This window comes from Argentina silus, assembly GCF_951799395.1.
Source record: "Argentina silus genome assembly, chromosome: X".
NCBI lineage: Eukaryota > Metazoa > Chordata > Actinopteri > Argentiniformes > Argentinidae > Argentina > Argentina silus.
In genome coordinates this window covers 36,988,843-37,002,525 of record NC_139653.1, presented here as the reverse complement: position 1 = coordinate 37,002,525, position 13,683 = coordinate 36,988,843, and the positions used below count along the sequence as shown (strand labels likewise).

At 42.2% G+C, this 13,683-nt stretch overlaps 1 protein-coding gene across 2 annotated transcripts in view; it reads left to right on the top strand.

Annotated features, from left to right (window-relative positions):
- Window positions 1-13,683, top strand: part of LOC310823253 (cGMP-dependent protein kinase 1-like) — a gene marked incomplete at its 5' end in the record, with an annotated part of 93,283 nt that overhangs the window by 62,085 nt on the left and 17,515 nt on the right. For both annotated transcript variants that reach the window (XM_083696056.1, XM_083696055.1), the window contains 4 exons: window positions 4,232-4,337; window positions 7,135-7,198; window positions 10,190-10,267; window positions 11,536-11,633. In XM_083696056.1, the coding sequence (XP_083552182.1) occupies window positions 4,232-4,337; window positions 7,135-7,198; window positions 10,190-10,267; window positions 11,536-11,633 (346 nt within the window). The remainder of the gene's footprint in view (window positions 1-4,231; window positions 4,338-7,134; window positions 7,199-10,189; window positions 10,268-11,535; window positions 11,634-13,683) is intronic.

The following is a 13,683-nucleotide window of genomic DNA, read 5'->3' as shown; positions in this document are numbered from 1 at the left end:
TACATACAGCATGTAATCATGCAATACCTATTATCATTTATGGAAATAGTCTGTGCAGCTCTAAACAAGTCAGATTTGATTGGATGCAGTTGTGGACAGTAAACAGTGGTGTGTTGTTCTCTCTTGCATGCTCCAGAGAGGAGGCAGGTACAGTAACAGGTGGGTAGGAGGAGGAACATAGCACTGGCATATTTCTCAGCCAGCTGGTCCATGCCTCCGTGTCCATGGATCCATCTCTCTCCCACAGGGGGCAATTCATTGGCAGATGGGAGAGTGATGTCTGCCTCTGGCATCTGATTTAGTCAGTCTTGTAGAACAAACAAATTATATGATGGTAAAGTTTCCACCGGTGAGAATGAACACAATGTGCAACTTGCATCTTAAAGGTAGTGAGTGTGGGGGTGGGGGTATACATTTGTGAAATTGTCTTTTCACAAATTCTGGGACTGGGGATCCATGAACATAACTTGACTTCTCCTACTAATGTGTGATTTTAGAAACGGATTGAGTTACATGTGTGTATCTCAAATTAGTATTTAGTTAGTATTCTTTCACATGAACCGTTTTTTCATTTATATATTATATTGTCAGAAGACACTTTCTCCTCCTACTATGTTGTATTGTGTTGTTAAGCCAAGGCTTTGTCTTACTTTGGCTGGTGTTACTGGGCTGTCTAGCTTTCTCATGCTCTGTAGAACTCATGTAGATGTTATCAAATAAGAATTAAGTTATTAATGACATTTGGGAGGGCAGATTAAGATTAGGGCTCTCCAATACTCTTTTCCACATCATGGCACAGAGACATAATGTGTGCAGAGAAATTATGTTTCTCACTGCTAATGCGATTAATGCCCTGGCCATGAAGGACCCTCCTCTGAGAAAACAGAGAAACAGTGAGTGAGGGGAGGGGGGTTAAAGGGAAGACGTTTAGTTGTTGAATCCTCTTATGAGGATGAGGGACGGAAATGAGTTGAAATGATACAGAAAGAGAGGAGAGACAGAAACAGAGTAGTTGATGGAGCCAGAGCCACAGAGCAGGAGGATAGACACCTTAGAACAGACGTTATATACAGTAGAGGCTGTAGTGGAGTTTGTGACTGGTCTTCAATTTCATACATCATGATAATGTTGCAGAATGTCAGTTAGTTCTCACTTGGAATGTTCAGAGGGATACATTCTGTGCAGCAGCAGTAGAGAGTTGAGAGAAGCCCTAGGGTAAGCTCAATGCTGCCTCACCCCAGGTTAATTAGAAAGAGGGAATCATAATCACAGTGTTGCACAATCCCTAATAATCACAGCTACTGACTGATGCTGAACTAAAGGCACACGTTGATTAATTATTTGGATACATTTGCCTTTCACTGCGACAGTGATGTAATTACAGGATATGATGAGTGGAAATGGGCGAGGTGATGGGGGTTGGGAGAGGCACAGATAGACAGACGAACAGACGGAGGGACGGATGTCATCTTTTGTTCTTTAGAAAGAGATGGGCTGGTCACTATTCTCTACACTAAAATGCAGTCTTGAAATGTTCAAAAAGAACAGTGTACAGTATCACTACACACACAATACACACATTGAAATTCAAATGTGTATGTGTGTTTGTCCCATTTAAAAATCTGGTTTGACTGCCAAAACAACTGACATAATTTAATGTATGGCATTTGGCAGACAATTTTAAATTCAAATAGTGCCATCAATATTTAGATAAATCAATATACAGGGAAAATTCAAGACATACTGTATTTAATCAAACTATACAAATATATAATTCTAGAGAATAAAAACATTTAATCTGACAGTTAAAGCTGTTAAACACTAGAAGCCCCAGGCCCTCATTACCAACCAAAGTACCCAGATTGACGTCTGGAGACATCCATTTGTTGACGTTAGTGTAACAGTGTAATCATTGAATTAGATCAATACCATGCAACAAAGTAACTAACTGGTTGTGTTTAGTCAGGATTTAATAATCATTAGAATATCATATATTGTATTTTAAAGAGCTTACATATTGAATATAACATATTATAATAAGACATCATTGGTGTAACCTGCAGCGTGAAATGTGAAGCGCCAATATAACATGTAAAACAGAACACAGTAAATAGTTGTTATTGTCTTTCTGTCTATACTATATAAGCGACCCATTAAGGTTGAAATGGGTAAACCATTCATAACTGTAAGGTCAGTTTCGATTCATCATGATGAGGGTAAAAGCTACGGTGAGGCCTTTTGGGAGAAGGTGTTAATCGCGCCTCAGGATGTGATTTGAAGATGTTGGCTATGAAAACAAGCTGTGGTAGTCATGAAAATGATTCCAGATTTTTTTCTATGTTTGATTTTGAAATTGTAACAACGCTATTATGTTAAAAACAGACATTTAGGAAACGTCAGGGAAGGAGGAGGGCTTGGGTTTCACAGTGGCAGAGTTATTTTATTATAGTGTCACATCGTGTCCGTGAACATCTGTTTGGTATGATTGTTGTTAAGTAAATGCAGTTGTGCATTCCTCTGTATATCTGCCATGTCTCTAATAAACCAGCTAAGAAGAAGATGGTGGCAGTATTACACCTGCACCCGCCAACATGATATAGTGAGCCTTCCCCTAAGGGCTGGTCAGTGATGGGACAGATGAAGTTAAGAGTGTGAAACCTCTCAAGGTGGTCAGGTCAAGTCTACTGCCTCAGGGGATAGTAAGGGTGGAAGGAGAGTAGAATGGTATAGTAGAAAAGTCTAGTACCTTGTAGTCTGTTGCCTGTGTGTGTGTGTGTGTGTGTGTGCGTGTGTGTGTGCGTGTGTGTGTGTGTGTGTGTGTGTGTGTGTGTGTGTGTGTGTGTGTGTGTGTGTGTGTGTGTGTGCGCTTGTGCATGGGGGGTTGTTGGAAGGTGGTGTATAGGCAGGAAAGCAGGCTGTCCTCTCCTCTCAAGAGCACATTCTAGTGGTAGAGAGACTTTCATTTTAACACTACTTAGTTGGGATTACACTTGGGCTGGAGTGGGAATACACATTCTGAAGAGAATAAGTGCAAGTCCCTCCTGTGATGATGCCATTCTGCAGTGCACATTACCTTACCTTCGACCTTCCAGCTTCCTGCCTGTTTCTCTACCCCCTCCACCTCCCAGCTCCCTGCCTGTCTCTTTACCCCTCCACCTCCCAGGTCCCTGCCTGTCTCTTTACCCCCTCCACCTCCCAGCTCCCTGCCTGTCTCTCTACCCCCCTCCACCTCCCACTGATCTCTCTACCCCCTACCCAGGGCTGCTGCCACACTCCCCCCTTTCCTTGGCCCCCTCCATACCCCAGCTCCCTGTCTCTCTATCCAGGGCCTGGAGTGGTTTTAATTTTCTCATCTGTCTAGCTAATGGCTTCTAGCCCACAGGCAGTAATACATTAATGTACACACATTGCAGGCTAACTAGCTCCCCAAGTCTCACTGCAATTTACTCAAGTAGTTTCCAAACAACCCATTTACCTTCACTACAATATGCTCCAAGCTTCTACATATCGTATCCCCCAGGCTCTGCAATTGGACACTCAACATTGCAGCTTTCAGTGGAACCACAATCATTTTTCAGATTTTTATAGATTTCACTAGAACAACATACTTTCTATCCATGATTATGCACCGTCAGTTTTCGATGGTCTTTTTATTGGCTTAATGAAGGCCAAGTTTAACTCGTTGATCCACCAGACCATTCACCCTTTCGGGCGGAAGTGTCTAGGAAAGAGGCTACTGGCTAGGTGACTGGCTGTCTTGCATTACAGTTAGCTGAACTGTGAACACAGCCAGCTAGCTATGTGATTGTCACACAAAAAATGCCTGTCTATTTGAGCTGTGTGGAACGAGTGGAATATGATATTGTTGAACTTCAGGAATGGATTTCTCCAGTGTTTCTCTTTCTCATCCACTATTGAGAGCTGAGATTCTCAGCCTTTCAACAGGTATCAGAACTCAATATATGTTTAGGAGTACAAGCGACTGAAAATGATGGAGCAAGTCACAAATAATAAAACACAAAAAACAGGAAAAAAACGCAACAATGGCGGTTGTTCATACTAGAGAGCAGGAGTTATTACTCTGGTACTATGGTCCGGGTATACTAATGAAAGAGCAGTATTTGTATACAGCAGTATATGTACTTTGTGAGATAAGGTGCTCCCCATGGCTTTCCCTGACTACACTGACCACTGATCTCTCTGCCCTTCTCCATTTCCTTTCTCTCTAAAGCTCTCACCAATGTGAAATTATGGGCCATCGACCGACAGTGCTTCCAGACAATCATGATGAGGACGGGACTCATCAAACAAACCGAATACATGGAGTTCTTAAAAAGGTGAGGAATAGAGAGACATTTTGATCAGTCAATCAATCAATCAATAAATTAAATCAATACAACTTTTTTATAGCACATTTCCTATGTGATTGCAATACGTTGTGCTTCACATTCAATAAAAAACAAAAGGAGATAATAAAATATAATGATGACTCCAAAATAAAACTCAAGGGGACACAGCACCCAGTTCATTGATTGATCATGACGGACACTTATTATTAGATCCAGTGTTTCCGATTTATAATTGACTGATATTTGACTGATTGATTTCCCATTGACGCCTCTAGTTATATACAATTTGTGTCTCCTCATTTGTGATGCATCAGTGAGTGCCCATCCTACCATGAAAGTATAGTCACCTCCTCTCTTTCTTCTTGCCATCCAACGATAGCATTAGCATACAGTTTGGAGAGGAACTGAAGGCAGAAGAAGCCTATTATCATATTAAAGGCAAATAGAATCGCGTGGGATAAAAGAAACCTGCCATCAAAAGATAGAGGGAGAGAAGAGTGCACAATGCGGATGTATGAGGTCCCTTGAAAGTGCACTGTTCCTCACACCCCCCACCCACCCTCTGTCTGTCTTTCTTTCCATCTGTCTGTCTCTCTGTATTATTCCTGAGTGTTTTTTACACTGTAATTATGCTGATACAAATGGAATCGCACCTTTGCTTTGTTGCGTTACCATGCTCTCATGCATCTCAATTTGTTCCCAGTTGTATGAATTTGTAAGCGTTTAATTTGTTTATTTGCTTGATTGTCAGAAAAATATCTATCCACACCACAGAAAGGTTTCATCTGAGTTCTATTTATGTTTAATGGTCTGTTTCTTTTCAATTGAGCTCTGCAGGAAACACTGCAAGTTGAATACATTTCATGTTTCTCTACCACACCAACTCTCACTGTGTGTGTGTGTGTGTGTGTGTGTGTGTGTGTGTGTGTGTGTATGTGTGTGTGTGTGTGTGTGTGTGTGTGTGTGTGTGTGCGCGTGTGCGTGTACGTGTGCGTGTGTGTGTACTGTGTACTGTGTACTGTATGTAGATCTGTATCTGTATTTTTGTTACTGTCTGTGTGTGAACTGATAATAATTTCTCAGTTATTCCAGTGACATGTGGAGGTGAATAGAGGAAACTGGTCAGCCTTTTACTGTATCAGGAGATGTGCTCAGTCCATGACATTGTGAGGTCAGTCAAGGTAGAGAGCCATCTCAGCTATATTCCACCATGATAATGGAGACATACTATGTTGGAAATACACATCTGTCCCTAGCTTAAAGCTATTTCTGGAGTCAGACTTTAGTGGAAAGTCAGACTGAGTGCACTCCTCTTTGTAGCAGGTTGTGTATTGCATTAGTGTTGCTAGCAGAGGGTATTTCACAGAGCTATAAGATGCTCTTACTAACTCCTGACTCAAAGTTATATTTTCAGACAGCCCAAGCTTGTCTAAACCTATCTCTAAACTTGTCTAAACTTATCATAGAATTGAGACAAAGTTAGAGAGATTATTGAAACTCTCTATGTGAAATTCTACCCTGTTGGGGTATAGTGATTGTGATTACTCTGTGATTGTAGGTGTTTATGGTAAACAAATTGTTCCCCTTGAGCCAACCTGTATTTATTCTGTATCTGCTTTGAAATTATACATTAGCTCTCCCTGCAAGAGGAGGAATGGAGAAGGAGAGAGTATCTGGGATATCTTTTTCTATCAACTGTTTTCATTCAACTATACTCAACCTCTTGGAGGCCCCAGCCCATCCCCCTGCTCTCCTAACATGTGTGGCCTATCAAAGTGACACTTGGATCGCTCACCCCTTTTTGCACCAGGAAGGGCTTTAGATAAACAAGGCGCCTCCAGCTATCAGTCTCAGAATAAAGACCAAGACTAAGAATGAGACACATGCACACACAAATACACACACAAATACACACACACATACACGCACACACACACACACACACACACACACACACACACACACACACACACACACACACACACAAACACACACACAAACACACACACACACACACACACACACACACACACACACACACACACACACACACACACACACACACACACACACACACACACACACACATTACAACAGCTTGAACCTAAAATGCTAACAACATGATGATGTAATTTGCCACCATGTCATTACACGATTTAAATTGTTAGATTAGAAACTTTTCTATAACACAGACTTTCTGTTAACTTCAATGATTTCACAGCTCGGGGGATAAACGTCCCATATGTTTCCCATACTGAGCAAGTGAGGGTCTATTGGCCTGGCTCTATCAAGAGCAACAGGAGCCGGAGCAGTGGCCAGCCGAGATGGTTCTGATTACTGCAATAAAGCATGGAAAATGAGAGGGAGAGGGAGATGGAGAAACAGAGAGATGCTATGGAGAGATAAATCCTTTGTTCCAGTGCCTGGGTTATTTTCTCTGTCCTTGACAGGCATTGGCCGATTTTTATTGAATGTGTGTTGATAACAACCAGATAGTATTCATGGTACTGCCAGGAAACAAACAGAAACAAACATTACAATCTCATATTATGTATTATTCAACCTCAGTATCTGACGCATGTACGCATGTACGCATGTACAGTAAAAATATACATTCAAAAAATGTATGCATGCATGACAATATGTATATTGTATCGCTGTATTACATTCACTAGAGCAAAACAGAGCAAGCATAACAAACTGAGACTTTTTTCTCTCTTACCAACTGAACAGTTAGTTTAACTCCTGATTCCTTTCTCTTTCATTTAATTTCTTTCTCTTGCAGTGTTCCGACATTCCATGGGCTCCAGGAAGAGATTCTAAGCAAGCTCGCCGATGTGCTTGAAGAGGTAGGTGCTCTATGGAAAGTGTGTGTATGTATGTGTATGTGTGTGAAAGTGTGTGTGTGTGTGTTTGTGTGTGTGTGTGTGTGTGTGTGTGTGCGCGCGCACGCGCACACACACAAGAGTAGCCTATGGGTAAGGACATTTTCTGCCCTCTGAGTTTCAAAGGGACATGTGTATTGTTGAGAGTTCAGAATGTTGGCTGTTGCTGGGTACTGCATGGTAACCATGCGGATAAGATACTGAAATAACCTTTACTTCTTGCTACACACATCTTTAGACAGTTAGTCTGTGCTGCAGGCTTTTACACATCTCCTTAGGTGTTCATAGAAAGTGGTCTCAATTTCTATTTTGGAGCGCTCATTTAAGGATAGAGAAAGCAATTATTAACCTAAGCTATGCAAATCTATGCACTATCTGCAGTACATCTTAATGGCTTCTCCTTCAGAATGTTCTATTTATTTAATTTACTGTAGCTTATTAATATAAATAAATAGACAATCTGACCAACTCTTTTTCAGGCATGTCTAGAATGTTGAACACAAGTTCCATACCAAATAACACAATTATTTTCTTGTGTAGCTTACCTCAAAATCACGTTGTTCTCACAACTCCTTTGGAGGTCTGGAGATTTTTTAGATTCGACAATTTGGCCTGGATTGAACTGGACAGAGTGATGGGAGAATGTGCTTGCAATTTCATTGGACATTACATTCCATGAACCCTCCCCATGGACATGGTCTCATCTGCCAACACAAAAGGCAGCTTTATTAAAAAATACATATTGTAACAGAGGTTTTATTTTCCATTCAACAGCAATGAATTGCATCAGAGGTTGACATAATCAGGAGATAATTGTGAATGTACTTGACAGCTGGAAACATTATCTTCTGTCTGCATCAAGCAAGCAGAGCAATAAGAAAAATATATGTTTGATGTTTACTGCTTCAGTGACAGTATAGAGACCATAAATCATCTTATTTACACTGTGACGGCCGCCGGGGTGTGCGGGCGCGTCACGGACCCAAACACAGTGTAAGCAGAGAGATCCACACCAGAATTACAGTCAAAAATATTTATTCGATTAGCGGGGAGAGGGAAATGATAGAGAGAGGGTGGGGTTGAGAAGGCGTCGTGTCGTGCACGGGCCCCGCAGGAGATCCGTCGTCGGGAAGATAGCAGGGGGTTTCGGTACACGGTGGGTGGTCCTCTTACGTTCCAGGTCGGGGCGGCAGCGGGGTAGTCAGACAGGCGAAGGTTGGCAACGTAGCGGGCTCTCGGACGGTTTCGGGGTCGGGCTTCAAAGGGGGCTCTCCTAGGGTCAGGGATCGTACACAGGTCGACGGTGACTTGGCTTACTCTCGCTCTCATCCCCTACTCCGTGGTTCGGCTTAGCAACTCCTCCCCACTGGGTGCTCCGTGGGCTCCTTTTGTACCGTCTCTGCTGCTCCTGCTGATGCCCTTCACCTGTGCCTTGATGGGCAGGAACTCCATGTATGGGCATACGGTGATTCTCTCCATGGGTTGCAGCTGTGGCCCCTTGGGGCGCAGGAACTCCATACATGGTCCTGCCAAAGACAACACGGGGCAAGAGAGGGACAGCAGAAACAGCAGAGACAAAGCGAGGCGAGATATACACTCCACTTACCACCGTCCCACACTCGCGCATGGGCTTAGGCACGGGGCAGGCGCCACAACACACACACACACACACACACACACACACAATTTGGACCATGTTGTAGGTCTTACTTGCGATGATTTTTTGTTTCACTTTCTTTAGTGGTTTGGATACTGTAGACTCTTGCTCATATGATGGTTCTACACTGTTGTAATCTCTCTCATGGTTCTGATATTGAATGACCATATTAACAAAGGTCAGCATCTGTTGTCATGTTCTGTGTGTTAAGGGGGCCGAGTGAGGCTGAATAGTCACAGTGTATGAGTGAACACAACAATGTGCTGCTAAATGCTACACAGTTTACCTAAGTCTCACATATGTATCAGGGTGTCACGTAATCCTATGTGAGTGTGTGTGTGTGTGTGTGTGTGTGTGTGTGTGTGTGTGTGTGTGTGTGTGTGTATGTGTGTATGTGGGTGTGTGTGTGTGTGTGTGTGTGTGTGTGTGTATGTGGGTATGTGTGTGTGTGTGTGTGTGTGTGTGTATGTGGGTGTGTGTGTGTGTGTGTGTGTGTGTGTGTGTATGTGTGTATGTGGGTGTGTGTGTGTGTGTGTGTGTGTGTGTATGTGGGTATGTGTGTGTGTGTGTGTGTGTGTGTGTGTATGTGGGTATGTGTGTGTGTGTCTGAAATATTCTAAAGTCAGTCGTTCATTAGTCTCTCAAGCCATGTATTGCCTCACCACAGTTTGCATCTGCTCCCGGTATACCTGCGGTCTGTGGACAGTGGACATGGATGTTATTTGTTCCTCCTATGATTACTCCATTTTATTCTGCACCTACCCAAACTCGTGAAACAAGGAATGGTGTGTGTGTGTGTGTGTGTGTGTGTGTGTGTGTGTGTGTGTGTGTGTGTGTGTGTGTGTGTGTGTGTGTGTGTGTGTGTCTGTGTGTGTGTGTTCATGTGTGCCTGTGAGTGTGTGTGCATCTGACAAGTTCTATTAGTGAGTTGTCTTTGCAGTCATCTCAAAGGTATGATTTCAGATGTCAGATGGAGTGTTGCATCAGGGCCTGAGAGAAAGATCCTGGGGAAACACTTTTCCACAAAGGCAAAAAGTGTCTCACCCCCGGGCAGGTAATAGACGGTGGGGACCATAAGGTGTGTGGATGACTCACCCCTATTCTCTTCTCTTCTCTTCTCTTCTCTTCTCTTCTCTTCTCTTCTCTTCTCTTCTCTTCTCTTTTCTTTTCTTCTCTTTTCTTTATTTTCTTCTCTTCTCTTCTCTTCTCTTCTCTTCTCTTCTCTTCTCTTCTCTTCTCTTCTCTCCTCTTCTCTCCTCTCTTCTCCTCTAATCTCCTCTCCTCTCATATGTTTACAGACACACTACGAGGATGGAGAGTACATCATCAGGCAGGGAGCCAGAGGAGACACCTTCTTCATCATCAGTAAGGGAAAGGTGAGATCATAATTTTTGTCATCATGAACATTACAAATAAAACACAGTAATCAATCAGGGAAAGGGGAAACCTCCTCATCATCATTGCCATCATCAGGACAGGAAAGGAAAGATTACTCACTTTTACCCTCACCATTGTCATTATCATTAACACCTCTCAAGGAAGCACCTTCATCCCACTCATATTGCACCTCTTTTTCACACCGTCATACAGAGCAATGGTGAAATACCATTCTACTCTCAACAACATAAATTAGGCACTAGCTTCATCATGATTGTTGATAGTAAACGTCAGATATCATCATCATCATCATCATCATCATCATCATCATCAGTGTTTTGTGAGACAAGCTCCCTATAGTAGACTGGTGCAGTACTGAAAGTAACTATTGAGGGCACTGGGGAACCAGGCCATTCACCAGATATATGACACCTTCTGTCCTAGCAGAAACCAAATAAGTTCAAGTATTTTTCCCAATCAAATTATGAAGATGTATCTGTTTCAACTAGGAGACCAGACACATCTCTCTCTCTCTCTCTCTCTCTCTCTCTCTCTCTCTCTCTCTCTCTCTCTCTCTCTCTCTCTCTCACTCTCTCTCTCTCTCTCTCTCTCTCTCTCTCTCTCTCTCTCTCTCTCTCTCTCTCTCTCTCTCTTTGTGCTCTCTCTGCACTTCCTTCCCGTGCCCTTCTTCTAATTATTACTCTGTCTCAGATTTAGGCAGAATTATGGTGTGCTTCTGGTGGACGTGATGTCATACCTGAATAGAACCTGCTAATGAATTAAGACAAACCCTTAATTAAGCCTAACAACCTTCCAGAACCCTCTAGCTTCTCTCCCTCCTGTTTTTACGTATCGCTCAGTTATCATGCAGGTAATGAGGTGGTCAGCGGTGCATCATCCAATCCTGCACTAAGATGTCATCAAAGATGTAAACAATTCTCCATTCACTAAGATATCCATCAACTTCATTCTGCAGGCTGGCTTTTCAAATTGTTTGATCAGCCAACCATACAGTAACAGATTCTGTAGGTCAATAGAGGCCAGGTCACTCTTATCTGAATGAAACTAACCTGGATAGATAAAGGTTCAATAAAAAACTGTCAGAGACTGATCTCTCACAGTTTTTCATTAAACACACAGCACATATGATGACAGTGACTTGAACCATGCTCTGATAGCTCAACAATTTATCCACATGTGCACTGGAGAAGACTATAGAGAGGGTTTGAATATGTAACTTGGCATATGTCCCTCTCCCCCCCTGCAGGTGAACGTGACCAGAGAGGACCTACCTAGTGGGGGAGAGCCTGTCTATCTCCACAGCCTGGGGAAGGGAGACTGGTTCGGGGAGAAGGCCCTGCAGGGGTAATACTGTCTAATCAATCCTCCACTTATCTATAATTTGTACCTCTCTCTCTCTCTCCTTTCTCCCTTGAGCATGTCAAAGCAGTGTGTTATTGTCTTAATGTTGTTGTTTCTGTCTATGCGGGATAGTTTTGTATTGTGCTTGGAGTTGCTGTTGCTTAAGTAACAGCTAATGGGGAAGTGAAAGAAGGAAAGATAAATGCCCACATAAGTAACCAACCACAGCCCCCACAATGCTGATGACATTATTAGCCATAGCTGTACTACATAGCTGCATTTCAGTCCAGAAACTCATCCCCTTTGCCCTGGCCTTGTTGAAGGATATCACTTTCATTTTATTTTATTTGATCACAGACTAAAAGCATTTGATGGGTATACAGTAAGTGTAGGCAATAAGCTGGCCTCTGTTATACTTGAAGGAGTTTGCGCTATATGGCCTCAACTTAACTAACCAATCCCTTTACATCAGTAACAGTCAAGAAGAGCAGATAAGAGAGAAGGTTACAAACTTTTGGATTGAGATGCTAAGGGAGGCTGGTGTAGGTAGAAATCGGAGTACAGGCTCATTGTACATGTGTTTGATAGCACTCCTCAATCCATTCCATCCATTACAAGGAGCCTGTCCTCTGATGTCTACCTCCACTAGCCTCCCCTGTGCCCATCACACTGAACTCCAGAGATTAACTATAGCACCCACCACCTCTCTGTATGATCCACAAACAGCACCGGAAAAACCATGACAACACAACTCTATAGGGCTTATAAGATTACCAACAATCTATCTACCAACAAATTGAGTGTTCTCAATGTTTCTTGAGTGAATTCTGCACAATGTCTATTCAGCTACAGTATGGGAAAAGATGCTTTCTGGTACAATAGACCAATGCCCTTCAGAAGCATGATTTTTTCTGTTGTCTGGTAGCTGTATTGATGACAGACAGGGAGAGGGGGAATTAGAATAGTCTTAAGCACAACAATAGATAAATCAACACAACTTCATCTTTGTTTGTGGGTTGGCTATCTGCAAAGGAGCACTACACACTTGAGTCAACAAAGTGTGATGTAGCTAGCGCCATCTTGTGGTCTTGAACTGTGATGCCAACTCCCTTAATGCTCAGTTTTTACCTGTATTAAGAAAGATGATCAATGCATCTTACTCCCCTTGTTGATTATCATAAGTAACACAGCAAACGATCACAATGCAAGCAATTATTAACTGACAAAAATGTATCCAGGAAATATTTCACCAGCACAGTTGTTTTACACCATCATCTGCTAAACACACAGTGCTAAATGGAAATGGTAATCATGTCATGACTGTCATGACTCTCATCCAAGGTACAGACTGTAGGTATGTAGACATATGGTCAAACCCTGCCCATATGTGTGTGTTGCTAATAAACATGCATGTTGATAGATCACAGATCATTAAGATGTATGTGGGCCATGGGAGGCGTGTGTCAGGAGTATGTCAGGCATGTGTGCTGTATGTAGTGCCAGACAGAGCAGACATGGGACACATGAGTAAATCATCATCAATACCTCTCTGAAAAGACTGGATATGGAATCATATTAATTCATTTCTAATTCCTCTGATGGTTGTATTAACAATATATGTTGGACTGGCTCATAGATTATAATTATCCAGAGTATCTCTCTGTGTGATTTCCTGTACAAAAAAATGTGTTGCACTTTCTGAAATGTAATTTACAGAGTTATAGCATCCTATCTACTCTGTACATTCAGTTCTCACAAAATAAACTGAGTGCAGAAATAAGCCATGTGTTGCCCTAAAATAACTCTTAACAGTAAACATAAAACCTTTTTCAAAAGCATCTATCTTGTTTACTTTTCATTATTGGTCACCCTAAGAAGGACATCTAAGAAGGACCTAATTTGTTTTCTAAGACAGAGTCCACAACACATTACTGTTCACTTGTTCACTGTTTTTGAGTTTTCTGAGTCTTGAGGAAAGTAGCACATTCAACCACTGCTTTTTTAATCACTACTTTCTAGTTCCAACTCCACCATTCCAGTGAAGGTTTAACAT